Source organism: Pleurodeles waltl, chromosome 5, assembly GCF_031143425.1.
Source record: "Pleurodeles waltl isolate 20211129_DDA chromosome 5, aPleWal1.hap1.20221129, whole genome shotgun sequence".
Classification (NCBI taxonomy): Eukaryota; Metazoa; Chordata; class Amphibia; order Caudata; family Salamandridae; genus Pleurodeles; species Pleurodeles waltl.
Window position 1 is genome coordinate 130,001,483 of NC_090444.1, and position 27,077 is coordinate 130,028,559.

At 41.5% G+C, this 27,077-nt stretch overlaps 1 protein-coding gene across 1 annotated transcript; it reads right to left on the reverse strand.

The window, feature by feature from the left end:
* Positions 1–572: 572 nt before the first annotated feature.
* On the reverse strand, positions 573–26,572 carry LOC138297006 (guanine nucleotide-exchange factor SEC12-like). The gene is made up of 4 exons (XM_069236524.1): positions 26,321–26,572; positions 19,378–19,579; positions 5,451–5,671; positions 573–668 (listed from the first exon to the last, which is right to left on the reverse strand). The coding sequence occupies exons 1-4, from the start codon at positions 26,453–26,455 to the stop codon at positions 573–575; spliced, it is 654 nt and encodes a 217-aa protein (XP_069092625.1). The 5' UTR covers positions 26,456–26,572.
* Positions 26,573–27,077: the final 505 nt, after the last annotated feature.

Genomic DNA, 27,077 nt, shown 5'->3' on the forward strand with positions numbered 1-27,077 from the left:
ATGACCCATTTGGCATTTGGTACTGCTACCTGACCTCATACGTTAATCCTTTCACTTGTATACTCTCTTTAGTTTTAATTGAACATGATCAGTTGGTAGGTGTTCTATTCTCTGAGAACTATCAGCAAGATACTAATTGTGAATACCTACCAACAAGTTTGCAACAATGGACTCCACACCCACTGAACAAGGTTTGCAAATTCTATGGACCGCCGGTAGCGATTTTCAACCATTGACGTGCAAACTCAATTTCTGAGTCATCATCTCCAAAATGTATTCCCAGAATTCTCCTTTTGTCCAAAGGATACCCCTTTTGTCAAAAAGTGCTACTGGATTTTCTAAGGTGAAATGATAAATCTAAGAGCAATTTGCCTTTAAACAGGAACATTTCTTTACAGCAATATCTCAATTTGAACAGAAGTAGGTATAGTATGATAGTTATGAATATGAAAAGAACTGCCATCATGGAAAGTCACTGTTCTGCAACCTCATCCAGGAACAGTGAATGTTCCAGCAGCCTGCCACTTTAGAGGATCTCATGAAGTCCTTTTATGTGAAGCGCGGAGTTGTCATTAAAGCGGTTGTACCTTATTTCCTGGATCTACAGCAAGATCTTCAATTTCCCCATTATGCGCTTTGAAATCCAGCATTTTCTTCATACTGGGATACTGAATGGAAAAACACAGAGTGAGAAGCTGAGACAGAATACTAGACACAGTGATCACACAGCCAATAAGAAGCATTTGACCAAATAATAAAACACTCACAATGTCAATTCAAGGTCCACCAATGCCTCCACTTGGTGTAGTCAGATGGTTTTCAGTCAAAAGACTGATCATATGTGCTTCTTCAGACGTTTCTGGTACCACACTTTTAACCATACTAGAGTACTAGTATTGAAAAGCATAGACATGAAAGCAACTAGTTTAGAGTCTCAACTATAAATCTGTCAATATGTGACAAACAATGAAATAAAGAAACACAGATTAATTTAATATAAATTAATATAGGTGCCTCTTTTTAGGCTAATTCTAATTCAGCTAAGTGTAACAGAATATTATACGGTTACACTGGCAGCCCTAGAGCAGTATTGCACAGATCAATGCTATCTCGGTAGCACTGCATGAGCCTTGAGATACCTTTAGCATCACCCTAGCTGCAACACTGAGGGCCATATTTATACTTTTTGACGCAAAACTGCGCTAACGCAGTTTTGCGTCAAAAAAATTAGCGCCGGCTAACGCCATTCTGAAGCACCATGCGGGCGCCGTATTTAAGCAATGACGTTAGCCGGCGTTAGCCGCCGGCGCTGCCTGGTGTGCGTGGAAAAAAACGACGTACACCAGGCAGCGCCGGCGTAGGGGGATATGGAGCTTGGGCGTCAAAAAATGGGGCAAGTCAGGCTGAGGCAAATTTTGCGCCTCAACCCGATTTGCGCCATTTTTTTCGACTCCCAACCCCCATAGAAATGACTCCTGTCTTAGCAAAGACAGGAGTCATGCCCCCTTGCCCAATGGCCATGCCCAGGGGACTTCTGTCCCCTGGGCATGGTCATTGGGCATAGTGGCATGTAGGGGGGCACAAATCAGGCCCCCCTATGCCACAAAAAAAAATAAAAAAAATACTTACCTGAACTTACCTTAATGTCCCTGGGATGGGTCCCTCCAGCCTTGGGTGTCCTCCTGGGGTGGGCAAGGGTGACAGGGGGGGTCCGTGGGGGTATGGGAGGGCACCTCTGGGCTCCTTCCGAGCCCACAGGTCCCTTAACGCCTGCCCTGACCAGGCGCTAAAAAACGGCGCAAAAGCGGCCGAACGTCATTTTTTTTGACCCGCCCACTCCCCGGGCGTGAATTTTGCCCGGGAGTGTAAATACGGCGCACATGCCTCGGAGTCACTTTTTTAGACGGGAACGCCTACCTTGCATCTCATTAACGCAAAGTAGGTGTCCACGCTAAAAAATGACGCTAACTCCATGGACTTTGGCGCTAGACGCGTCTAACGCCAAAGTATAAATATGGAGTTCGTTTTGCGTCGGAATTGCGTTAAAAAAAACGACGCAATTCCGGCGCAAACAGAGTATAAATATGCCCCTGTGTACATTGCAGGAGTAGCCGATCCGAACTCTATCTTCCATCTTCGTCCTTTAAAACACACTCATTCATCTTGGTTATGTGCATGTAAAGACACTCAGTTAACTATGGTCTGAATCTTTGAGAAATCTCTGTTAAACAAATATTAATGTGGTTACAATAACAGATTCCATCTAGTAATCACGGCAGATAGCCCTGCTATATCAAGCTGTCACTGTGCACAATCCGGAGATTGAGGGGAAATGGGATGCAGTGAAAGATAGTTTACTTTAGAAGCACTCAGACCAATTGTCAAGTCTCATCAGAGTAGTTATTCCCATCTTTTATTCTTTTGTATGATCAATTTATTTACAGAAATTTCACAGCATCAAATCTATCAAAATACACATTCATTATTACTAATTTACGCTATCTTCTTAAACCTATTACCTTGTTCCAAAGCACCTAACATTCTACAATCAAAATATTATCTGTCCGTAAGATGTTATTGCAACAGACACAGTACAATCATTTTTTTTCAACCAGATGCCACCAGTCCAATATTGTATGAGGATAATGGTCTACACAGCATTTTGGCTACCTATCGTTTCTTACAGCCGTCATCAGGAAAAACACTGTTCGTAAGAAGTCTAATTATTAAGTGCAGGTAACTCCTTAATCTTCTTAAATGAAAAAAACACTTTACTTATGTCATTCTGAGGGACAACCAGAACCTCTTTATCCAGAAGTACGCCAATTACACTTAGAGCAGAATTTAGAATTTGGATGACAATTTAATGCACTCATAATAAGGCAGACAGGAAATCCATCACATTTATGACACAGTGCCCCTCTGCCAAACTTGAAATCAGGCTCTTCCTTGTAATTCTAGGTTTCTATCATTACTATTCTCATGGAAGTCATAAACAATACAATATATCGACTCAGGTGCAGAAGCCTGGTAGACATTCTGCAAAAGTAATTTTCCAGTCCAGTCTGATAATTATTTAACTAATGAAGATATGCCTGTATTGAGCAATATTATCATAACAGACCTCTGTCTGGAAACACCAGCCCAAAAAGACAATTAAAATGTAAAGCAAACAACAGGATTGATGTCCCTATATTTATGCTGTACTTAAGAGTAAAAGCTGACACATGAGATGTTCCAGAAGCTGCACTGCCTCATCATGCCCTGCATGAGCATTCTGGCGGGTATTTCTTGCAGGTCAATTATAGGAAGCACCATAGACTTCTAACCCAAAACTATGTTTCTGGCCTAAGGGAAGACAGGCAGGCAGTTAATGATTTTAGAATATCCATGAAATAAATCTTGGATCAGAGATAAGTAATTTTTCTTTCTACAAAGTGTGTTATTTCTATTTATAAATGGCACAATAGTAAACTTAACATTTACTGTGGAAGAGGAAGACCTTCTATCATTATGTCTACAAAAATACTGACATTATATAGGGAACCTTGGCCCACAACGTCATCTTTCCTAGTGTCCAACTGTATGCGGTAATACTTAGAAAAAATAATGACTCAGTCTGTAGGCAATCACACTGCAAATGTCTGGGATTAGTACATTTCTCAGAAGAATGTTTTACTTTCCCCTGGTGGTTGAAGTTTCTCGTCTGTTATGCCTTGAAGCAAGTGGACCATAGAACGCTATTGAGACCATATTGTCTTATCTTTTAGGTTTGGGTAAATCAAACTCTAAGGTTTCTTAACTGAGTAAAGCTGCTTTCTTTCATAAACACACAACCTCAAATTGAGCTGCTATGTTTGGCTACATCTATGAGTTTTACTTCAAGGGTGCTGGTGAGCTACTAGCAGCTCCCAAGCTACTCGCTGTTGTGTTAAAACACTGCAACGAAAGGAGTCTGTGGCACATTTATAGGTGGCTACATCGTTTCTATGATGCTAGACTCTGCATACACAGCTGGGAAGGTGCTGGATGACCCTTTAACTTTGAGTTCAACTTCTACAACTCAGTAGAGAACTTAGTAAGCACCAGAGATGTGAATACTTCTGATTTTTTCCCCAAGACCTGATGCTCAGCTTTGAGAAATGGGTTCTTAATGTCACAGATATCGATTGCATCACCCTGAGTGACACAGAAGAACTGGACATCAAGCAAGATCTTGGTGGTAAGAGAGTTTGACAGCTTCTAATACCCTCAAGGCAAAGTTGAATGGAAGTGGCATGAAACCAGGGGATGCAATGGGGGAACTAAGCAAGGCATTAAATCTGGGCATTAAAGTTCATCACATCAGTGAGTATGGGTTTGGCCCATAAATAATTTTGCCAAGCCCTCCCATCCCTCTGTCCAAAGCATGGTTTTCCATGACAGACCTAGCAAGTCTTGGTGGTATGAAATTCTGGAAAGCAGATGACACAGATGTCATACTTCCCCTTTAAGGCTTCTTCCCATCTGAAAAAAGGTCACTTGTCAAAGGGAGCTGCCGTGGAGTCTTAGCAGCAGAAAGGCGAGAGACACCTCAACAGAAAAACACAAAAAAGGCAACTACCTTTCAAAAAAAATGCTGAAACAGTGAAGGACGGTGGTAACACAAATACTACCTTACCTCACAAAGTCACTTCTCAGTCAAATATAATCCAGAAAGAAGCCTGCTGTGTTAAGAAATTCCTGCACAGTGAGAGGTGAAAAAAACAAACTACCTTGCTGGCCCTGCTGAGAATGAGAGGACAGTGTCATTTTTCAGCGGCAAGATTTCCCTCTTCTTCTTCAAATGATTTTCCTAGATGTCATTTTCTGACAAATGCGCTTTAATAAGACGGACTTGGCATGACTGGAGACGTTAAAAATGTGCAGCTACCTCCTCAGGGCACTTATCTACCTTTTCAGGTGATAAAACATATCTCACGTTATCAACTGAATACCAGCAGGGCTTTTGGAAACCTTGTAAAGGACATAGAGGTACCATGAGCATTTTTAAGGAAAAATAAAATAAATTATTGTTTTTTTCCATTCAAATCATTTTCAAAATTCAAAATGTGTTATGGTAATCCGCATATGACACAGCTACTCTGCTATTTACAAATACCAGAGGAAATCCCATAATGACTAAACAGTCCTTTCCGCCTGCTCACAGTAAAGCATATTACAAAATACAGGGTTTGAAACACACTCAAAAACTTTAACCAAGCATTACACAGCAGCAACATAGAAATCAATGTGCCATGAAAGCCTGGCACTAGCTGAAACTGAAGGAGGACAGCAGGGGTGTACAAGGCTACTTATTACCGAAAAAGCTCTATACCAGTCTTTCATTTACATGAATGATATAACACCATGCTCTTAGAGAAATACATTCTAAGCCAATGAAATGTGATCATAAACAACTAAACAGTTACCTCCCAGACTAGAACAAAGCCATCCACTCCTCCGGTGACAATCATGGAACGGTCGGGGCTGAAACACACAGACTTCTGCAAGGAATCGGGGCTGAAATCAGTCTGCACCACTTGCAAGTCCTCCACCGTCACCTGAGTAGTCTCATTCTTTGTGTCTCCTCCACCATCTTTAACAGCGCTAGATGATGGCTTTCTCTTCCTGGGCCCTTTCTCTTTCCCTCCTGCAAACAGAAACATTGTACCTAAGTGGTTCCCAGGAAACAAATATAATTTTGAAATATAATTGTTTGATTCAACATACAGGTAGTAATATTTTCCGCCTGTTTTTGTTATGTGATCTGGTATGGCCACATAATATTGTCTTATTCTCATACTGTGTTCTTCTGCTAGCATGTCAAACAGCACACAGTAACATGCATGGATACAACTGCCAAGTATATATAGTCTTAGCCTATCTTGCACCTTTGTACAAAATAAAGGTGACAAGTCACAAAAGGTAGGCCATTAGGAAATAACCTGACTGATCAAGCACCTGCGGGATAAATGATTTTACATTTACGCAACAAATTCACAGAAACAATATACATTTGCAATGAGAATTTTTGAGATCTGTATACATTGTTCTCAGAAAAAACAGGCAAGGACAAATTACAAACTAAAACATCATTTGTTAAAGGCATGATTTGTACACTATTCTTTTTAGTGGTGGATCTTGAATGGCTTGCCATTCACCAACCAAGTTATTGAAAGTTGCTGGAGAGCTGCAAAATGTTGATTATTTCGAGTGTACGGGTGTATTCGTTTTTACATAGCACAAATCTAGCTAGTGATGAAGAAATAGGTGCACAACTTGAGGAGAAAAAACGAGATTGTAAATCAGATGCTTGAAAGAGAATGGAGAGTAAATCTCATCGGAATAGTACATGTGGGAGCTTGGAAGCCCCTAGTGATGATCAATGACATGATCTTTCAAGGAATGTGCCTTAAGTTCTGTCCTGAACTAAAGAAACTACAGAAAGCATGCCTCTGGCTTCTTTCTTTTAAGCACTTCCCTTCTAGTCTGTTGATATATTTGGCTACAAATGATCTTAAAGGCTGGTTGGAGGGTGAAATACTTGCTGCTGCTTTGTGTATGATGCAGCATGTTTTAAAGATCATCTTGAAATCAGGGGCACTGGGGTAGCAATGCAGATGGCTCATAATCATCATCATCTGCCACTTGCAAAGCACCTACAAAGGGACAATTTCTTGAGTAGTTTGAATAGAAATGTACCAACATGGAAAACACTCTTCATAGAGCTCAAGGAGAAATCAGAAATCTACAGAAAAACACCACATCACTTGGCTTGCTATAAGCTGTGCAGTGAATATTTCCTCCTTGTTACCGGAGAGAAAGATTTGGAGTTGTTTTATACCATGTATGATGAAAGTACAGTCTGTCTACACTGGATACAGATTAGGCACATACTATCATTGGATGATGGAAACATTTTCCCTGAGGAGGTTAGCTGTTTCAAGTACACATCGCCTTGTTCGCATTTTGGTGACGCTTGATTCTGTGGTTGTGGAGGGAGCTTCAGAGTGGTTTCAAGTGAGGGTTGAGATTCAGTGGAGAAAGGGTGGAGCTCAGTGGGACAACACCCGCGCGCTGGCAGCAGCTGAGATCTTGTAAGTCCACCTAGATGGCTCAGGAGCAACTCAACCTATGTGACGTGTGATGATATTGTTTATGGTTTAATGGTCGACACTGTAAGGATGTTCATAACACCAGAATATCAAGTAGGCAGGATCTCCACTTACACCAGCAAAATGTAAACTTCTCTCAGGGTACATTTCACAAACTACTGAAACGGGCATGGGTTAAGTCCCTGCTGAAGAAACTCGGTCTTGAAAGTAGAGATCTCAGAAACCCCTGTTCGGCAGCTGCTCTTTATTTCCCAGGAATGTTCACTGTATCCATCATGACAAGAAATACAGGTGGAACAACTTCCTTCCCCCACAGATAATAAAATATGCTGTTAGGGTAGAAATATGTATTCCATTTCCCTACCAAAAACACTTTGTTGAAACTCAAAGGCATCAATGGCCTTGTTGGTTTGAACAATATTTCACCACGCAATTGACAGTGGTAGTGAGAAAGACAGGGCGAAAGGGACAGTGTGTGACAGACAGAAAGGGGTTGGGGAGAGTAAAAGTGTGAGAGATCAAGAAAGAAAGTGAAAGACTATCACTTAAAGTAAAAGTGAGAAAAAGTATGAAATGGAAGACTGAAGATAAGCGCCACAAACAATGGAGATGGCATGAAGAGAAAGTAGTGTTAAAGGGAGGTGAGAAAATCCCCTCAAATGCATGTGGGTATTTCATCGCTTGTACACAACATGCCAGCAACATGGTCTTCTTTTATTGGTGGGTTAAACTTTTCCAACTCTGTCTGTCAGCCTATAACGGCAATCTTACATTTTTCGCTAATAAATGTTGAGAAATAATAAAACAGCATTGTGGATCAAAGTTCGGCCACTCAAAGTTAAAGTAAAAGACACTATATTTAAGAGTTTAAAATGAAACATGAACACATGATTTTTCTATTACAGGTCTGGGGCTACACCTACCACACAAAATGTTTTTACCTAAATAGTAGAGCTGGGCAAAGATGTCTTGGTTACCTGGTGCCCGTTGGCAAGTCTAAGGAAGGCTTTTTTAGATTCCAACAACGGAAGCTGAGGAGATGCAAGGAGTTTGAAGTATAAAACAGTTCAACTCAGACTTAACAGAGATCTGCATCATGGGCAGAGAAGAAAGGGCTGAAAAGAACTTCAATTCAAAAGCTGGTTTTGTTTTGAGGGGACATGGAGGGTGTTGGTAAAAGAGAACGATTCTTGGGGGTACTGGCACTCCCGGAATGGAAGCTTGTAATCTGATACGGTTAAAAAGGGTCAGAACAAAATACATATGTTTTATTGAATTTAAAGAGGAGGGGCGCCGGATATGTCCTAGTTTGGAAAAAAAAGGCATTAGGAAACAAGTCATAAATGATTACTTAAGCTTTTATACTGTCTGGCACAAGATGAGAATGAGATGAGGTTCTAAAATTAGCACTACTTTAACAAAGTAACAACATGGCAGGAATCTGAAAAACAAACATAAGCTACAGACATCAACGAAAGGGACAAGGGGAAACACTCCCAATGAATGATATTTGCACATGGGAAGCAAATATTTAAATGAGGCATGCTAGACATACAAAAAATATGGGCAATGACAAATTGGGGTGAAGAGAACCCTTTCGGGAAAGGGGGGTGAGTAATCTACAAACACACCACAAGTAGGATCTCACAGAAAGAAGGAAAATGTCAAAGTTGATGTCAAAATGAAAAGAATGAGACTGGAAACTGAAGCAAAATGAAACTTAAGAACATCTGAGGAAGACTGACAATACCAAACAAACAATCCCGAAATTGGGAGCTGTAGTGAAATAAAAAGGCCTTTGTGTATTTTTTTTAAGCCAGGGAAATAAAGGTTTGATCTGTATTAGAAGACCACGAAAGATATCTTGGTTGAAAACTGAAAACATATTTTTTATATGCTTCAAATCATCTCACGGAATGTCATTGGTTGTATTATTTTCCCTGCCCTCTGTATGTATAGATGCACCCTAAAACAAAGCTAAGCAATAAAACCATACCTGGAAAAAAATAAAAGAAACTTGTAAAGCGCACATTCTTTAAGGAAATTAACATTGCGTCTGTAATCCCATACAAAATCCATAAATTAAACTATGGGAATAATTACACCGTGGGATTAGCAATGTGTATACACTGTTCAGGAAGCCAGATCAACAGGTATGGCAACAATCTCAGAAATATAGCAAACACTGAAACAAGACAGAGTAAAAAGTACTATATTCAGGAGCTGGGTCAAATGTTTACATATGGGCATCAGGCAACAGTGAACACATGCCTTAAGTCTCACTGAGACGGTGATAATCAACATTTTATAACATCTTCAATGGCAACTTAAAAAAATGCACCATCTCTGATATAATATTAGGAAGATTCAGTATGATACTTTAACAGGCAACAGGTCAATGCTCTACAACAAAGAAATAAGAACCATATAGGGGGCACATTTTTCGAACAGACCAGTCAGCAACTGTTGCAGAAAGAACTGAGGGCCGTATTTATACTCTGGTTGCGCCGAATTTGCGTCGTTTTTTTCGACGCAAATTCGACGCTAAACTAACGCCAACTAACGCCATATTTATACTATGGCGTTAGACGCTTCGGGCGCCAAAGTGCCCGGAGTATGCGTCATTTTTTAGCGTGAACCCCTTCCTTGCGTTAATGATATGCAAGGGAGGCGTTCCCGTCTTAAAAAATGACTCCCAGGCCTTTACGTGGTATTTATACTCCCGGGCAAAAATGACGCCCGGGAGTGGGCGTGGCCAAAAACGGCGCATTTGCGCCGCTTTTTAACGCCTGGGTCAGGCATGGCGTTAAGGGACAAGTGGGCTCAAAATGAGCCCAGAGTGCCCTCCCCTGCCCCCAGGGACCCCCCCTGCCACCCTTGCCCACCCCAGGAGGACACCAAAGGCTGGAGGGACCCACCCCAGGGACATTCAGGTAAGTTCAGGTAAGTATTTTTTTTTTTTTTTTTTATAATTTTTTTTGGCATAGGGGGGCCTGATTTGTGCCCCCCTACATGCCACTATGCCCAATGACCATGCCCAGGGGACAGAAGTCCCCTGGGCATGGCCATTGGGCAAGGGGGCATGACTCCTATCTTTACAATGATAGGAGTCATGTTGATGGGGGATGGGCGTCGTTAAAAAATGGCGCAAGTCGGGTTAAGATGATTTTTTCGACGCTACCTGACTTGCCCCATTTTAAGACGCCCATACGCCATTTTCCCCCTACGCCGGCGCTGTCTGGTGTACGTGGTTTTTTTCCACGCACACCAGGCAGCGCTGGTCTGGTAGCGCCGGCTAACGCCATTCAATAAATACGGCGCCCGCATGGCGCTTCAGAATGGCGTTAGACGGCGCTAAATTTTTTGACGCTAAACTGCGTTAGCGCAGTTTAGCGTCAAAAAGTATAAATATGGGCCTGAATGCTATGACGTCAGCCATATTCATAACTAACATCACAAACCTCAACCAAACCAGCTCACAGAGCACAATGTAACAGCAACCAAGTAAAAGAAAACATGAAAACAGTGAATGCAAAAAGTGCACGGATGTTGTTGCAGATGATAAGCACAGTTTAAGGCTGTATTCTCCGACAGACAATCCTGATTGTTATATAATAAAATACATCACAAAATTATAATGCAATATAGTAAGCAATCAAACACAACCAAAACATACAATTTAGCACTTTAGCTAACAGACCAGAAATGGTCTAAACAAGGCTATAAGATGAAGTCACTACTCAGTGACAAACTCGCCTGTGTTAGGAACGGGTGAAGCTGTTCTCCACAATAACAGACAGACTAAACCAACTTCTTTTCCTTTGCTATGTCTATGGCCTAATGAAATGTCTATCTTTTTCAACTATGACCCCTCAGTGCTCAGTGAAGATTGAATTTAGTTATCTTAATTCCCCAAGTAGTTTATCTTTTGTTCACAAAATAATAGATTGCATCATCAGGGATTTATGCTTTTGATTTGGAGGGGGAGTGGGGCAACAGAGCTGTGCCATTTCAGTCTCATCGGCTTTACAGCAAAGGAGGCAAAGCAGTTTGTGCAAGGCCTTCTGAAAAATATAAATAAAGATATGCGACACTAACTTTCAAAACTTGGCATAAAGTTATTATTTTCTATTCGTAATTAGTGGTTTTGTCTTTTTTGCAGAAGCTGCTTTCCAGGTGTCGCTGTCCTTACTTGCAATAACAGCCGAAAAAAGATCAAAAGGAAATATGAAACGAACTGGGAACGAGCAAGAACCTTTTTCCGCCATCAGCGCTGTAGACAGGTTGCAGACATGCAACTCCTTATTTTGCGGCTACCATCCTTCTCAGGTGATAAAAAATAAAAAATAAAGTGGAAAACAGCAACTGGAAAACAGCAGTGCTGCTGCAACCCTGTAAGGCACACAAACTCTCCGTAAGGAGTGCTGTGCACTTTATAAACAAAGATATTGGTATTCCATTTTTTTTTTTAAAACACCAACAAACTATCCCAGTTTAATTTAAATTTGTTTTCTCCTCTCCTGAATCTGCCTCCCAAGTCAGAACAATTATCTCTAAATAACCATACAGATGTTAGATATGAAAATAATGAGAAACTGAATATACTTTTTGTGGTATCTTATGTGACAAGAAAAATAGTTTGTTTAGAGTAATAAGCAGAATTACACACATTTTGCCCCTGGTCAGAGGCTTGATGGTTTTATTTCCATTAATATTTCTCTTCTATGTAATTTTATGGATATTTTGTGGCCACCACCGAGGGTCTTGAGAGAGTGGACATGAAGTTTGGAGATACAAGAAGTGTTGTTAGGATAAGGTAGGAAAACTGATGTTCTCCAGTGTGAAAGCGAATCTCCACGTGGCCTCCGTAGATCTGTAGGTAAAGCCTTGCGAAGGACTAAGACAGGCAGGGACCTGTAGCCCTGCCTCGGAGGACTGCTTAGCGAGTCTGGTCTTAGCCATCTGACCAGACTTGGATGAGTCTGACTGTGAAAGTGATCTATTCAGACAACGATTCCAATAAATTACAAACTGAAAAGCTACCTAGGTTTACGCCTCACTTCAAAAAACTCACAATGTTTGACAGGCCATGCCAAGCCTACTTTATAAAAATGATCTTAAGTAATTTAACTCTTTCTAAAAATACTTTCTATCCTCTTGATTTCTTTCGGTTCGGCTCCCAGCATTTGTGCTAAACTACCTAATTGCAGTTCCATTAGAGCAACTCTTGCGTCAAGAACGTAAGATGGTGTGTAAGCTTGAGCATAGCAGTATCTCATTGATGAAGGGCAGAAGCACTTATTTAACAATCTTGATTTAATCTTCATTTGACTATTTTACAATTTAAAGAGTATTTGGGCAGGCCAGTATGTGGAATGTGAGACCACAATGGGCCCTTTTTAGACCTGGGTGAGAGGCACCACCTCAGCATTCTGACCACTCTCCTGCCACAGCCACTTGCAGGATAATCCCTGTGGTGGAGGAATGGCAGACCAGCGATACCAAACACTGCAGTACGTGCACTTCAATGGTGATTACTATGTTCCACTTGTAGGCCCCGCAGGGCCAGTTGACGGAACAATGATCTGGCAGTCACCACTTGAGGGCTGCCACCACACACAGGACCTGCGGGATCCTGATTAGGACACACACATTTAAAGCACGCTACATCACAATGCATTAACAGTCCACAAACTAGCTACCTCTCATCCTTCATTGACTTTATGCTTGTCTTTGACCCTGTGCTACAGACTAATGCCGTTTATTTATGTACGTAGTATTTCTATAGCACAAACCCAACTACACACATGTCCATGGACCTCAGCAATCCTAGGGTGTTTGGGTGCTCTATGGTACAAAGACTTTGAGAACTGTCTCGCACTCCACAGTCCGCAGATGTTCCTCTAAGCTGGCGGCAGATGCTTGGCAAGCCATACAGGAAAATCTTGGCACTCCCTGAGTCCCCAGAAGAAGAAAGGGCATGGGCTATCCTATCCACTCAGGCCTGGAGGGTTGAGTCGCCACCCTGTAGCAATGCTAAATCAGCACCATGCCATGTTGGAATCGGAGCACGCTACCACCCAATTTCAACAATGATGGAACTGGCCATCCAACAAAACAAACCTTGTCTCCGTGTACTTGATGATCCAGGAGTCCAAAACGAGGCCTTGTTATCATCTGGTTTTGGAAACATCTTTTCCTATACAGCCAAAGCTGGACTGCCTAATAGTAAAGCCACGGGCATTTCACAACTGGTTGGTGTAATCAATAGGCCAGCTGGGACAGTGCTTAATTTGAGCTGGTGGTTGCCAGTGGGGTGCACCAGCACTTATTTTTGGGGACTGGGAGTTATTTTTCCTGTAGCAGATATTTACTGACGGCAAAAGAGGGGAAAATATGCATATTGGAAAGATGGAGGAAGAGGAAGAGAAAGACGGCAAAACCGTCACAAAGATAAAGCAGGAACCTACCAGGGCAAGAAAAAGGGCCAGCAGTGTTTGGCAATGGATTAAAGACTACTGGCTGATGATTTGTTGCACCACTTGCAGGCTTTTGAGCAGAGCTTTGGGCACTGGCGCTCTCTCTTACACAAATTAAGCACTAGGCTAGGACAATGACACATCTGGCTTTACAAATAATAGCCCCTTCTTAAATCTAGTAGCCCGTTTTCCACTTATACAATGATTCACCTGAACTGTTAGAAAGAATGGTGGGGCTTAAGCGACTTCAACGTTGTGGTAGGTACACTTCAAAGCCGATGGCCATCTTTCACCTAGAGGTTCTCCAGGCAAGCCTAATAGAACAGTCAGCTGGCAGCCGTCACACGAGGACTGCCAGCACTGGTGGACGACCAAGCAGTGAGATTACAAGAGGCAGCAGGACACTGGCTTAGGTTTGGCTACATATGAAGGACACGACTTAGCAGCACAGACCAAGGCGTATATGGTCCAAGATTCCAAATTCACTGTATGGGGTAATCAATGTGGGGAAATGCAAATTTCATGTGATCCGGGGTATATCAGAAGGGAGCTGGGCATTAAAAGGATTTTTCGAACTCCAAGAACAATAAATATGTTATGGTCTTAATAAAAAAACACAAAGCATAGTGGTACTTCCCTTGTGTTAGCCGGCATTTTGATCCAAATAGGTGGCTTTGACACTGCTGCCACAAAATTTGACAAAAGTTCCTTTTCTAATTTTGTAAGGTTATTGCTAAATCAAATGTGTGCAAGAGGCCCCAAATATTAGCTTGGGTTTAAGGGACTAGTAAAAAGTACAGAAATGTAAAAACGTGTGTTCTCTGAGGCTGCTGCACCTAAGGTAAGGAATGCCTAGCATACACCTGCATTCAGTGGCATACCGTGTAGATTTGTCGGCAATAGTGCAGAAATAACGTGCCTTGTACATTTCACTAAGAGTCTATTTATGGAGTTTTTCTGACAGCTAATACTTGTTTACTTGCTTAAATAGTGCACTTTTAGACTATAATTATAAAGTGCACAGAGGTCAACTGGTTTTCTTTGGCTCATGGTGTCCAAAATCAGCAGCAAAAGTGATTATATGTTGAATAAGGGGCAATGTTAAAGATGAACAAAAACTGTATTACACGCCTTATGACAACTAAAGTGCTTTTCAAGAAAGAACAGCTAAACTGACATTTGATTTCAAAATGAAGCGGCAAGAACAAAAATAATATATAGCAAAGCCAATATGTTTGATAACTGTACTGCGTGATACAAGCTTCTGAAGGAAAAATAATAAAAAAAAGAAAATCAATGCTACAGAAAGATCGTTGCTTATTTTTTTAAGCATAACTTTTCAGTTGATTTTGTAGCTCACTGCCCAGTGCTGCCACGCCTCTCATGGACTATAAAACAGTCCCTCAAGCATTCTAATCGAAGAGGAAGGACACGCATGAAGAGCCAATAGAAAAATACTCCTGTGGACTAATTCAAGATGTGACAGACAATATAGCAAGCCAATGGCTGAAGGTCCCAAAACAAAACAAATCAATGGCTGAAAGGGGTTGTCTCCAAGCACCTTAAGTATAGAATATACTATATTTACAATGAATGGCGCATCCGCCATCGAAGCCAAATCTTTTTTAAAAAAAATCCCTTCATCCAGATGACTCAGCATCCCTAAAACACATTTATGATGGTGGGTAACTTACGCAGTTTTTCCCATTACCCAAGGTAAATGTGCTGCATACGTGACCAGTAGGATCGAACTGAGAATGATATCTGAAAATCTGCACTCCTTTCACGTAATGTACATTAAGGGAAACATGGGTAATATAGTTTGTGCATGTTATGTTAAACGAAATGCTTTAAACTTGAGATATATGTTATAGAAAAAAAACTTGCACAGTAAGTCTTGGAAACCATGCATATGTTTATGTACTTGTGTTCCTGACTACAAGGAAATTATGCATTTTAACAAAAATCTACTCCTAAAACAGAAAGTATACCTTGAGTTAATAAAATTCAATTTTTAACACCTACTTTAGAAAAAAACTATTGCTTTTTCAAAATCGAATTCACCATCAGGGGAAACAGAAAGGAGGTGTAATTTGACGGCAGAAGACGCAGAGTTCCTTGCAGAACTCTAATAGTTCTCTTGACTGGAAAACAAAACCAGGCATATGGAAAAGGTTCAGCAAATTAAGACATTGGCAATATGATAAATTAGGTGGACCCTTTTTCACATTTTCACAGTGGAAAATATGGATTTAAAATCTGCCTCTAGGCAACTGCTAGTGAATACATTTTACCAAGAAATCACAAAAAACTAATTGTTCTAGTTTTAAAGGTGTTTTGCTGTCAGGGCACTGATACTCATCGGGGGAGGCAGATCTATGAAAGTTACCAGTATGCCTGCCCCATTTAACTCTTTTACCGAAAAGAGAACATTGAACAAAAAGTTCAGCTAGAAGATGGTGCAAAGTTCTGTTTTCACCAAGAAGATGTCCTCTAACCAAACTGTTCAACTGCGTGTTTTCACCAACAATGGCACTTTTTTGGTCTTTCAGTACCGTACACAGCGCAAGCCAGATCTTGCACTACACATAAACGTAAATTTCTTTGTAACTGGTTAACATTGATCTCATTTTTGCAGTGTGTAGTATTTTGCTTGGTAAGAAGCAGCAAACCAACATATTGCAGTACATAGCTTCAATGGTCAAGAAAATGCGATGAGCCTGATGTCTGAGTTATCTACCAAATTCCCAAGTAAGAGATGTTCACTGCAAATCTGGAATGTGCACACAACAGTTGTTTCTCTGGCAGTACCCTTGCAGTGGCAAGACCCATCAACTTGATACTCTCACCCTCTCTTAGCACTTCTAGTACCTGAAAATTTGCTACTGCTAACTCTTTAAGTTATTTTTCCAAGACATGTAACTCTTTGTTTAGTATTTTGTCTAAAATCCTGGATTATGATAGTAACATGTAAGCATTGTTACCAATACATACTGACCAGATTGTTTCTGTCACACACAAACTGTATGGGAGACTGGCCCACCTTACCTTCAGAAGCAGAAAGGGAAATACCAACCATCTAGAACTTTGTCTCCACTACAAAGAGACAACTGGCCAGCCGCCACTATTCGAAGGTCAGACATGACATGACACTGCAGCTACCAGACAGAATTCTGGTATTCTGGATTTCAAAAATAAAAGTCCGGCAAGCAGAAACCTCCCGGTTGCTCAAGCACATTACTAGATTACTCCACTCATACAGAAACCGAGTGCTGCAAACTTTAAAAATATAAGACCTTCCTATTGAGCAACAGTGTAACTCCCTCCCATCTACACAGCAAGCACCTTCATGTGGCAATATAGAAGAGTTGCATTTTGGAATGATCAAACAGAACATAAAAGAGGCAGTGTAGAGATATACCTCTTACAGCAAGTCCATAATGTGCAAACACAAAGTCATTTCTTAGTCCTTTTTCCATGTCTGGTTACAGACTGCCTTATCCGTCCTTTTCTAGGTGCTAATGAGGGTGTGGTATATTGCGAATACATGCTATCCACTTAACATTATGTCGCAAGTGATAACAGTCCTGTAATTTTCAGTTTGCCTGGCATTCTGCTGTCACCAATTCCACTGCTGGACGTACAGCGCCGAAGCACTGGTATGTATTGGAACCCTGAAGTAAAAAAACAACTGCATTTCGGTGGAAGCTTTACCTGGATGAACAAACAAACAAAAAAAACACACACACGCCTAGTATGTTTTTGCGTCGAGGCTTTGGAATCCCATTTGACAAAAAAAAAAAAAAAACATTTTACTGACTGAAAATTACAACTCTGAAGGCCAAATCAAAGTTTTGATGTAAATAAGCATTACACATAACTAACAGATCACACTAAAAACACCTTTGTAATTCAAGCACAGTGTGAAACATTACTTAAAAGGCTGGAAAAGACAGTTAGGTTTCACAGATCTGAACAAGGGCAAACATGCAGCGTGATGGTCGTCTGTGACAAAAAACAGAAAACAGAGTGGCGATCGGATCAGAAGTATGGATATCTTAGCTACAGATACAATGGCAGTGCGGATGATGACTTTTGAAAGTGAAAGTGAAAGTAAACATTGCTGGCGGTGGAGCAAACCAAACGAGCAAATCCTATTGCCAACTGGGGGATTAACGAGGACAACATTATGCATTTTCTAACAAATGTTGATAAGGTATTTGGATGAAAAGCACAACCAATTGTGAGTGGCTAATTTTTTCAATACAAAATTAATTTGTACAATCAGGTAGCATAAAGAGGTGGGTGTAAAGGCCTTCAAATAACTGCTGATCTGGTGTGCCAGTCTGCATGCCCTGCACAGCCATGTCTAGTAGGGGTGCGGAAGGCTTCACAAAAGGAATCTGTTCACGCAGAGGCCCATATGGAGTGGAAAGAACGGTCTCTCAACAACAAAGCAAAATAAAGCAAACAAAACCGCTATCACTAGAAGGCAAGAAAGAAAGAAAATTGCGTGTTTAAAATATTAATACTGTGTACACAAGGGCCAGCGGCCAAGTAGGATTACCGTAGGAGGCAGAATGGCTGCCCGAGGAAAACAAACAATATCTGCTTCGATGTTGCCAAACACTCATAGAAACTGTGCCTGGAGCGCCTGGACTGTACCAATGCAGGCATGTTTAAAAACAAAACCGTCTTTCAGCAGTCCAAAACTCATCAATTCAAAGAGAACATTCTGGGAGAAAGACTATTTAATTTTAAAACACTAAAAGATATTTCATTTCCTATTCAATAGAAGCATAGGTTGCCAATAGAAACTCACGTGCTGCAGTCTGGGCATGCTGAATGCCCAATTCGGCCTGCCCAGTGGCCAAGAAATGGCTCCCTTAGCAGGAGTTCTTTCATTCTCCCTCCCCCGCACACTGTTGTCGGCTGCGCAGTGCAGTGCAAAGGGAGGGTGCAAGCTGCCAGTGAGAGAGGGACTGTCAAAGGCAACTGGCCAATGACTGTGTGGATTCAAAACAAAGCCACACATTGATTGGTCCTGCTGCGCAATTCTCCTGCCCCAGCAGTGCCTCTTAAGCCCGGGCCATGGGAGTACAGGCCAATCTCTACAACCGATCTAGACGCTGCTCTCATAATGTTTATAACAGTAAACAGCATGAGAGCAGCACTGGGATTGGTTTGGTCAAGCAAATCTAGCACTCCATATGAGACGGGGGCTGAATCTGTGTTCTCCCCGGCACCTAAAACAGCATGGATGTGAGAGGCTTCAAGTGCGCATGTCGGGCTAGATGCACCACAACAACTGTTCAATTTGACATGCGCACTACAGATTTATTGACCATGTCCACTACTCTCTCTCCTCTTCCAGCATTCGTACTGCCCTGGAAGACAACACCTGACCCGGCACAACAAAAAGCGCTGTTATGATGATATTGATCTTGGGATCATATAAACTAGTGAGCTTATATTCAATTTTAAATATGTAATGCGTGGCTCACAGCAGGGGGCAGGGAAACGCTCCTACACCCCAAAGGAGGAACCACCCCTGTGGAATGGGCTATAATTTGACCAGAGGCAGTATTATGACAATGGACAGCAACAGTCAGCAAAACCAAGAAATTACTGACATTTATGCTTTGGAAGACAATGTCCATTTGATAACTTCTCATATTCGAAGAAAACTTTTATACTACGCCTTGATATTGTTGATGGCTTCCAATTCGGAAAGTTGCAAATCAAAAGATAATCTGACTTACCAGCCTTTTCTGGCCCGTTTGGAACTTTTTTCTCCTCTGGTTTCTGAATCTTGAACTTGAGGAGGTGACAGCTGGCATCCTGTCCTACTGCCAGGACATTATCAGCCAGCGACATGTTAATGGGAGCCCGAGTCTCTGTGTCATGTGAGTGGAGAAGGGAGGCACTTAGTTTGCCATTAATCTGCTCCAAACGAAGAAAGTGCTGAGGAGAAAGAGAAGACACCATAAATACAGAGGCAACTCCTTGAGTTACTGTAACCTGTTCATGCTCTGTCTCGAAGGAGACTTCATCAGAATACAAACACAAATTTTCAATGTGGCTCTACCTCAGGGGTCTCCAATCTTTTCTGTGGTGATAGCTATTTGTACTCAAGGAAAGTCCTTCTGAGTTACTAGCAGATTTTATCACTGTAAAATAATGACCACATATATTAACATCATTCGAAGATCACCCTAAGCAGGATTATAAGTAGTTACCACCCAGGCATTTCAGGAGAGGTTACCAACAGAAATGCCAGGAAAAGATTATTAATATTAAACACTTCCATCTGAAGAATTAAATTACATCCTGAACATCATGTGACATCTGGTACAAAGGACATAAGTCTTCCCAACTGAGCTTGAATTATCAACTTTAAATGCAGTGTGGGATGTTTGTATCCATCACTTTTTTAAACATTTTTTTTTAATCAAATCCCACTATCTATTTGGGGCAAAATAACTCAATTTTCCAGAAAAAATATCAGTTTTCATTCCTAGGAAATACACAGTCCCCAACATCAAATTCAATCATGCACATATACAAATACCTTACCTGGGCTGTTTTTGCTTCAAATACGTAGTAATGCGTGCATAGCCCATGGCTCACTATAACACTAAAGGTGCCTTTAAAATGCCAATGATGCCCACCATCACACCAGTATCATCAATAAGACAAGGCTAGACACCATCAAAGGCCAAAATGTAAACCATGTATCAGTCATGGCCATTATTGTGTGAATGGCAGCCACCATTATGTCAAGGATGGTGAAATGTAAGTCAGTAATGCTATTAGGACATCAACGTTGGCAGCCAGTATGCCACAACTAGATAAAAAAATGCCCAAAATATGTTAAGGATAGCAATTCTTATGCCACTGCCACCATTATTCCATGAACCCACACAACTGAGCCTAAGATGAGCCCTGTTCGATTGGGGTAGCATATACTTTGTTGTTCCGGGACACCAGGAACAGTTTCCAGGGTGCAACACTTTTTATTAGGGAGATACACAATTTCACAGATGTACATAAAAGTGTGCACATGTATACATACAAATGGAATAATGCACACAAGGCTCTTGATTACCTTGGTTCTGAATCCATACTCTCCTCGCCCTGGCTCCCAGTCTAATCATACATCCAGCTAACACATTTTCACTCTGGCTCCTGCAGCCCCACATTGCAGTGCACCAGCACAGGTTACTGTGCCGTCTACTGCTGGCTTTCATGTCTCATTGTTCACACACATGGTGTGACTGATAGAGAAGTGCCTACTACAAGACTACTCTCCTTGTGACTTAGCTAGCTGGAGAGGAGGCAGATGGTCATGCAGCATACCCCACAGGCTGACACTGTGTGCTTGAGTGTTATGAGCCCCGAACATTCGTTTGGCTGGCTGTCACTCTAAGGTTCTTGTGCTGAGTAGTACTGCCTTCTTTAATATGCACAGAACCTCTGAACGAAGTACTGGGCTTGACTTCTTCTTTGAGAGCAACCTCAAGAGTGCTTGTGACCTAAGCGTAGCTCGCAGGCTACTTGTTAGATACTCCTGCTCTATCATAATCAGAGAAACCCATTGTAAGAACAGGTTACGACAGACAAAGAATACCTCATCATAAACACAGTTTAGCCATCCTGATAATAATGGTGATCTCAAAGCACAGTAAGCCTAATAAAAACCAGCCACCAATTTAGTGGAGTACATATTGTAAAGGAAAATCTGGGGTAGTCTAGCCAAATTCCACTCCTTATATGGGAAATCATTGGCAATGGCACACATTTCAAACTATTTGCAAGAGATAGGTCAAACAAAATATCAGGTTGGTAGATTTGGACAGGCTAGAGCGATGATCTGCAGATTAGCATGAATAATTTGTTTTTCACTAATGTCACATTCATCAATCCTTCCCTCTAGGCTGAATTTATCACTTCTTAGGCAACACAAAGGACCCTATATCTCTACATCTTCTGAATGTTTACAATGCATGTCATTCCTGTTTAGTGACTGAAGTGGAATTAATAAATCAGCATCCTACCCTGACAAATAATTGGTACAAAAATGTGTACAGAACATTTATAGAAATTTACTGTGAAAGGTCGCCATGAGGACTGAGTGAGGAATTATTCAGACTACATAGAAAGGAGAAAGTGAGCTCTCAAAGATGAGACGTGAAGACAGGCTTTAGGATTTATGGTTCATGTTTTCGGATTTGTACAAGTATAAATTTTTAAGTATAAACTGTGAGCTGAACTAAAGCTGGATGATTACACTACAAATAAGCAATAAACTGTAGAATAAAACTAAACATAATAAAGTTATGCAATGTTTATTTAAAGAATTGGGAAAATATTATATCACTGAAAAGAAATGGGCATATGTATGCCTGTGCGAGTGTGTCTGTTTACAAATTTGTAATGTTTTCCTGTTGTATTCACTTTCATATGTTAACAGTATTTTCAAGGAAAAAACGAAAGCTCCACTCTTCAAGAGATTGCTCATTCACATAAACAAGAAATGTGTTAGGATTTTCAGGCTAGGAGAAATGTGTATGAGAAACATTTACAATTAAAGACATTCAAAGCAGATCATGTTTTGTGGTCATTCTGAAAACTTAGTTGGATTTGTGAAATTTGGGGGCACAGTGATGTACACCTAAAATTAACTGTGTATAGAAATAAATGGGAATTTAACAGCATTTTACCAGTGGTTTTATGTCTTGAATCCTATTACTAACTTGCATAGCACTAACCATGTTGTTCAGCGGCTATTCTGTGACACATAGATAACGTAAGAAAGTTGGGGCCAGATGTAGCAAAGTGTTTGCGTCTCGCAAACAGCGAAAAACGCCGTTTGCGAGGCGCAAAAGCCTCTTTGCTATGCAGAAATGCATTTTGCGAGTTGGATCCGACTCGCAAAATGCATTTCCGACTCGCAAATAGGAAGGGGTGTTCCCTTCCTATTTGCGACTTGCAATGCAATTCAATTCCGCAGTTACCATCCACTTGAAGTGGATGGTAACCCAGTCACAAACTGGAAGGGGTCGCCATGGGACCCCTTCCCCTTTGTGACTGGAAAAAAAAATATTTTTTCAGAGCAGGCAGTGGTCCAATGGACCACTACCTAGCCTGAAAAAAAACAAAACCAAAGGTTTCGTTTGTTTTTTCCCAAGTGCAGCTCGTTTTCCTTTAAGGAAAACGGGCTGCAGATGGGAAAAAAAAAACTGCTTTATTTAAAAGCAGTCACGGATATGGTGGTCTGCTGACTCCAGCAGGCCACCATCCCCGTGAGTGCACATACTCGCAATGGGGTCGCAAACTGCGACCCACCTCATTAATATTAATGAGGTGGGTCTTTGCGACCCCATTGCGAGTTGCAGAAGGTGTCTGAGACACCTTTCTGCATACCAAATTGCGAGTTGCAATTTGCGAGTCGCACGGACTCGCAAATTGCAAGTCGCAATTTGGTTTCTTCCTACATCTGGCCCTAAATTATTAATTCAGGTGGATTGTAGACCACCACAAGTAATAAAGTTACTAACATTTTAGGTCCAAGAAAGGTTTCAGTAAGTTAAACTTGAGGTCCATTTCTAATAGCTATGGCACAGAGCGTACAGGCTTAACATAAAGGAAACGTGTAAAGCAGTTAGAAGTACCAAAACAGTTACAAAGTCAAAAACACAACAGACATCCCACTCCAATTTATCTAAATAGAGAAAAATGTACTAAACAAAATGATACCAAAATAACAAAAATACAATAAGCGGAACTAGAAACATGATTTTTAAAGATTTAAGAGCAAAAGTGTCAACAAAAAGTAAAATGCCAATTAGTAATCACTGTTCATGAGCGGCTGGAAGCTAGACATGATTTCAGGCCCACCGCAATTGAGTGTGGACCGAATATGCCATGCAGGTTCAACCCAAAGATTTTACATTAGGACTTCGGGCCTGATTACGACCTTGGCGGATGGGATACTCTGTTACAAACATGACGGATACCCGCTCGCCGTTTTACAACTTCCATAGGATATAATGGAACTTTTAATACAGCGGACGGGATATCTGTTACGTTTATGACAGAGTATCCCATTCGCCAAGGTTGTAATCAGGCATTTAGGGCCTAATTACGACCCTGGCAGAGGGGATTAACTCCGTCACAAACGTGACGGATATCCCGTCCACCATTTTACAAGTTCCATAGGATATAATGAAACTTGTAATGCGGCGGAGAGGATATCTGCCACATTTGTGAAGGAGTAATCCCCTCTGCCAAGGTCATAATCCGGCCCTTCGTCTCTGAAATGGAAATCAAAATCATTCAGCAGGGCAAGGTTGCAAACTTTATCCGAACAATCCAAAATGTTTCTCTAAAGTCCCAATTCATCAAAGATTGTTGAAGATGTCCATCTAGACACATCCAAGTGTTCCAAGGGCCTAAGGGACAGCACTTGTGAATTTTAACTGTGGGCTCCAGTGGTTTTCCATGTGCAACTGGTCGCAGTTCACTCCAGGAAAAAAGCCTCCTGCAGCTTGCTGTCTCCCTCCAGCCACACGGGAGGTCAGAAAAGTGACCCTTGGAGTCTACTTCTTTGTCCTGATTACAAGTCAGAGCAGGTATAGTCCTACAGGTCTTTTAACAGGTCTCAAAGAAGCAGGTGCAGTCCTTCAGTACTTCAACAGGCCCAAGAAGTGTTCTTAGGAGAGTGCCTTAGGATGCCACATTTATGGTTGGCACAAGATAATCGGTGTGGTGGCGTCTGCCTCCTCTCTAACAAATGGGGTAAAAGTTCCCAGGCGCAACCACAGCCATGTTTTCAGCAGTTCCTGTTCGCCCTACTGTAAACAATCCCACAGTGCATATTACCCCTAAAATCAAAGATGGGGAAAACCTTTCTTCCTTTTCCATAGTCTGTGTGCCCACTCTTAGGTGTACCCAGTGTAATGAGTAGCTCCCTTCTGGGTGGTCATTCAAAACCGGCCATGGGGTAGCTTCCCTCCCACAGGGTTTGGGGCCAGCCTGGATGGAAGAACAAAGGTTTACCTTCCCAGGTTCTCACCTTACATTTACTTGTGAAATGGCAGGCCTTTACAAGTGAATGACGTTTCTCTAAATGGTCTTCTGGCAAGGGGAAGAGAAACACCACTCCATACCAGGCCACTATTTCTGCGATAGGATCAGTTTTCCCACCTCATTAAGGACAAGTAGTGACTGTGCAGCTGCTGGAGAACTGATGTAAATTAGCCTTCGGGAGCTTCAGGCAGCAAAATGTTAACTTTCTAAAAGTTAGTTTAAGAAATATTTATGAAAAAATCTAGCTTTGACATTAGATTTTAATACATATTAAAAAATATTGGTTGAATCATGTTTCTAACTAGCCCCAAACCTGATACAGCAGAATTAATAATATCTACTCTAGTTTTCACATGAGCCAGCCATAGCCTTATACAGTGAAACTAGCTTCTGGGGGCTTGTCACCGTAGGGACAAAGTATCACTAATTTGTGCATGCCCCACTTTTAAATACCATGCACCTTTACATATAGGCTACAAGGCATGCATAAGGGTGGTGTACTAATATTTAAAAGGAAGGTTAATCAATATCAAAGGCGTCATTTTGACAGGTTAGGCTCCAGGTTTAAAATCTAGAAGTAAGGCACAAGATACAAAAATTGAAAATGATACATTTCCTTTCAACAGAAGCAATGTAGAAGAGAACACACGTGGGAACTTTACACATCCAAAACATTCAGACAACTTGCACAAAGTAAACCAAGACAAATTCATTTATTTTGAGGCCTTGTTTTAAGGGATAGTGTACTTACTCTAAGGGAACATACTTGAAATGGAATTCAATATACAAATATGGACCGTATTAAACTGCATCAAGGCCTGTAATGCACACTAACGCTATACAGAAGAGTGACTGACGCACAACATCTTATGTGAAAAAAACAACTTCACCTACTCTCTCACTAACCTTTAAGCTGCTTGATTCCTATTCTCACCTTGAAAACAGATTTACGCCTGTTCTTTTCAGGATAAAGCTCAAACAACTACAGGCTGGGAATCTATTTGTGGAAAAAAAAACTGTGAATACTCACAAAAGTGTGAGTTTCTGAAATGTTCACCACATTTTGCAACTTTCCCGACTTTTGAACGTACAAAAACATCAACCTGTGAGCAAATTTGCCAAACAAGAAACTTCAACCACACTGGCATAATGTTCTGTGATAACTCTCAATATTGTGAACAGTTTAAAGCTCTCCAATGTGTATATGGACAGACGGTTTCAAAAACATCAAAGTTTTCAAACGTGCTCTGTAAAGGAGGTCTCACATCTCAAAAAGAATTTAAAAAACTCACAAAACTAAGCCTTTAAATATGGAACAAAACAATGAAAGGGCTTGCTCTTAGACAGTCTGTATAGCTGCAGACTTCAACTTGGGCATGCAGTGGTCGACTTGAAAGTGGACCGAATTCTCATGACAAAAGTGAACATGTGCACTGCGTCAAAGAAACAGTTACCTACACATGCACCAATATACCAACCTACACATTACCACTGAAGACCAGAGTACACAATTATTCCTATTCCACAGTACTCCGCTCCACTCGCCGAGCAGGCATTCTGAGCCTAGCTTCACTGCCCCTTACCACAGTCCCCAGATGTACCAGGCTTGCTTACCACTCCATTCTTTACGCCTGTCCGAGCAGCTCCTCCTCCGCCTGCTGTGAGAACCAGGCCACTTTCAGGGTCTATCTGAATGGTGTACAAGGGGAAAGGAGCCCGGTAAAGTTCTGGATGGCTTCGGCGGCCCATTCTGTCCTCTTGGCCACTGCTGCTTGTCTCAGGACCCGAAGAGGGACTGTTCTTGCAGGGATGCTCCTACATTCAGGGAAGTATCTACCACAAAATGATGAGCTATCCTCTCCAAAAACGATTAAATGATCAAGCAATCTGGACACGGGCAGCAGTGTCTGGAAAAAAAGCTGCTCCTAGTTCAGGCAGCAGTCAACCTACTTTAGATGTCCACTCGCAATACTCAACCTAGTGCAGCTGCACAATTTCACAGGTACAGTCAAAATCACCTCAGCATTGCCACTTTCCCCCAACACGAAAGCTCACGGTGTATATGACTCCAGACCAGGTGTGAATCAGCTCTCAATCTACAATACTGAGACACAGTGTGACCCCAGTAAGGGCTCCTGCCAGAGCAGTCAACCTAGCACAGTCTATCACAAGCACAGCTGAGAGTCACAGGAGGAAAAAGTGCAAAGCAATCACCCTAACAGGTGCACAGTCGCAGAATCAGCTGCAGGCGCCTGGTGTGAATGCACACTCTTCCCAGCACAGGTGCAACCAGCCCAGTACCTGGAATCAATTATCAGAATACAGGTGCAGATGCACCTTAGTAGGAGCACAATCAATCCTGTACAAGCCA

Excerpts from the sequence above, each read along its gene's own strand:
- LOC138297006 (XM_069236524.1), bottom strand. The coding sequence starts at position 26,455 with ATGGGCCGCCGAAGCCATCCAGAACTTTACCGGGCTCCTTTCCCCTTG. Across the intron at positions 5,672-19,377 it reads AAACGGGCCAGAAAAGGCTG|GAGGGAAAGAGAAAGGGCCC; the intron begins GTAAGTCAGATT and ends TTCTGTTTGCAG. Across the intron at positions 669-5,450 it reads GCTTTGTTCTAGTCTGGGAG|TATCCCAGTATGAAGAAAAT; the intron begins GTAACTGTTTAG and ends TTTTCCATTCAG.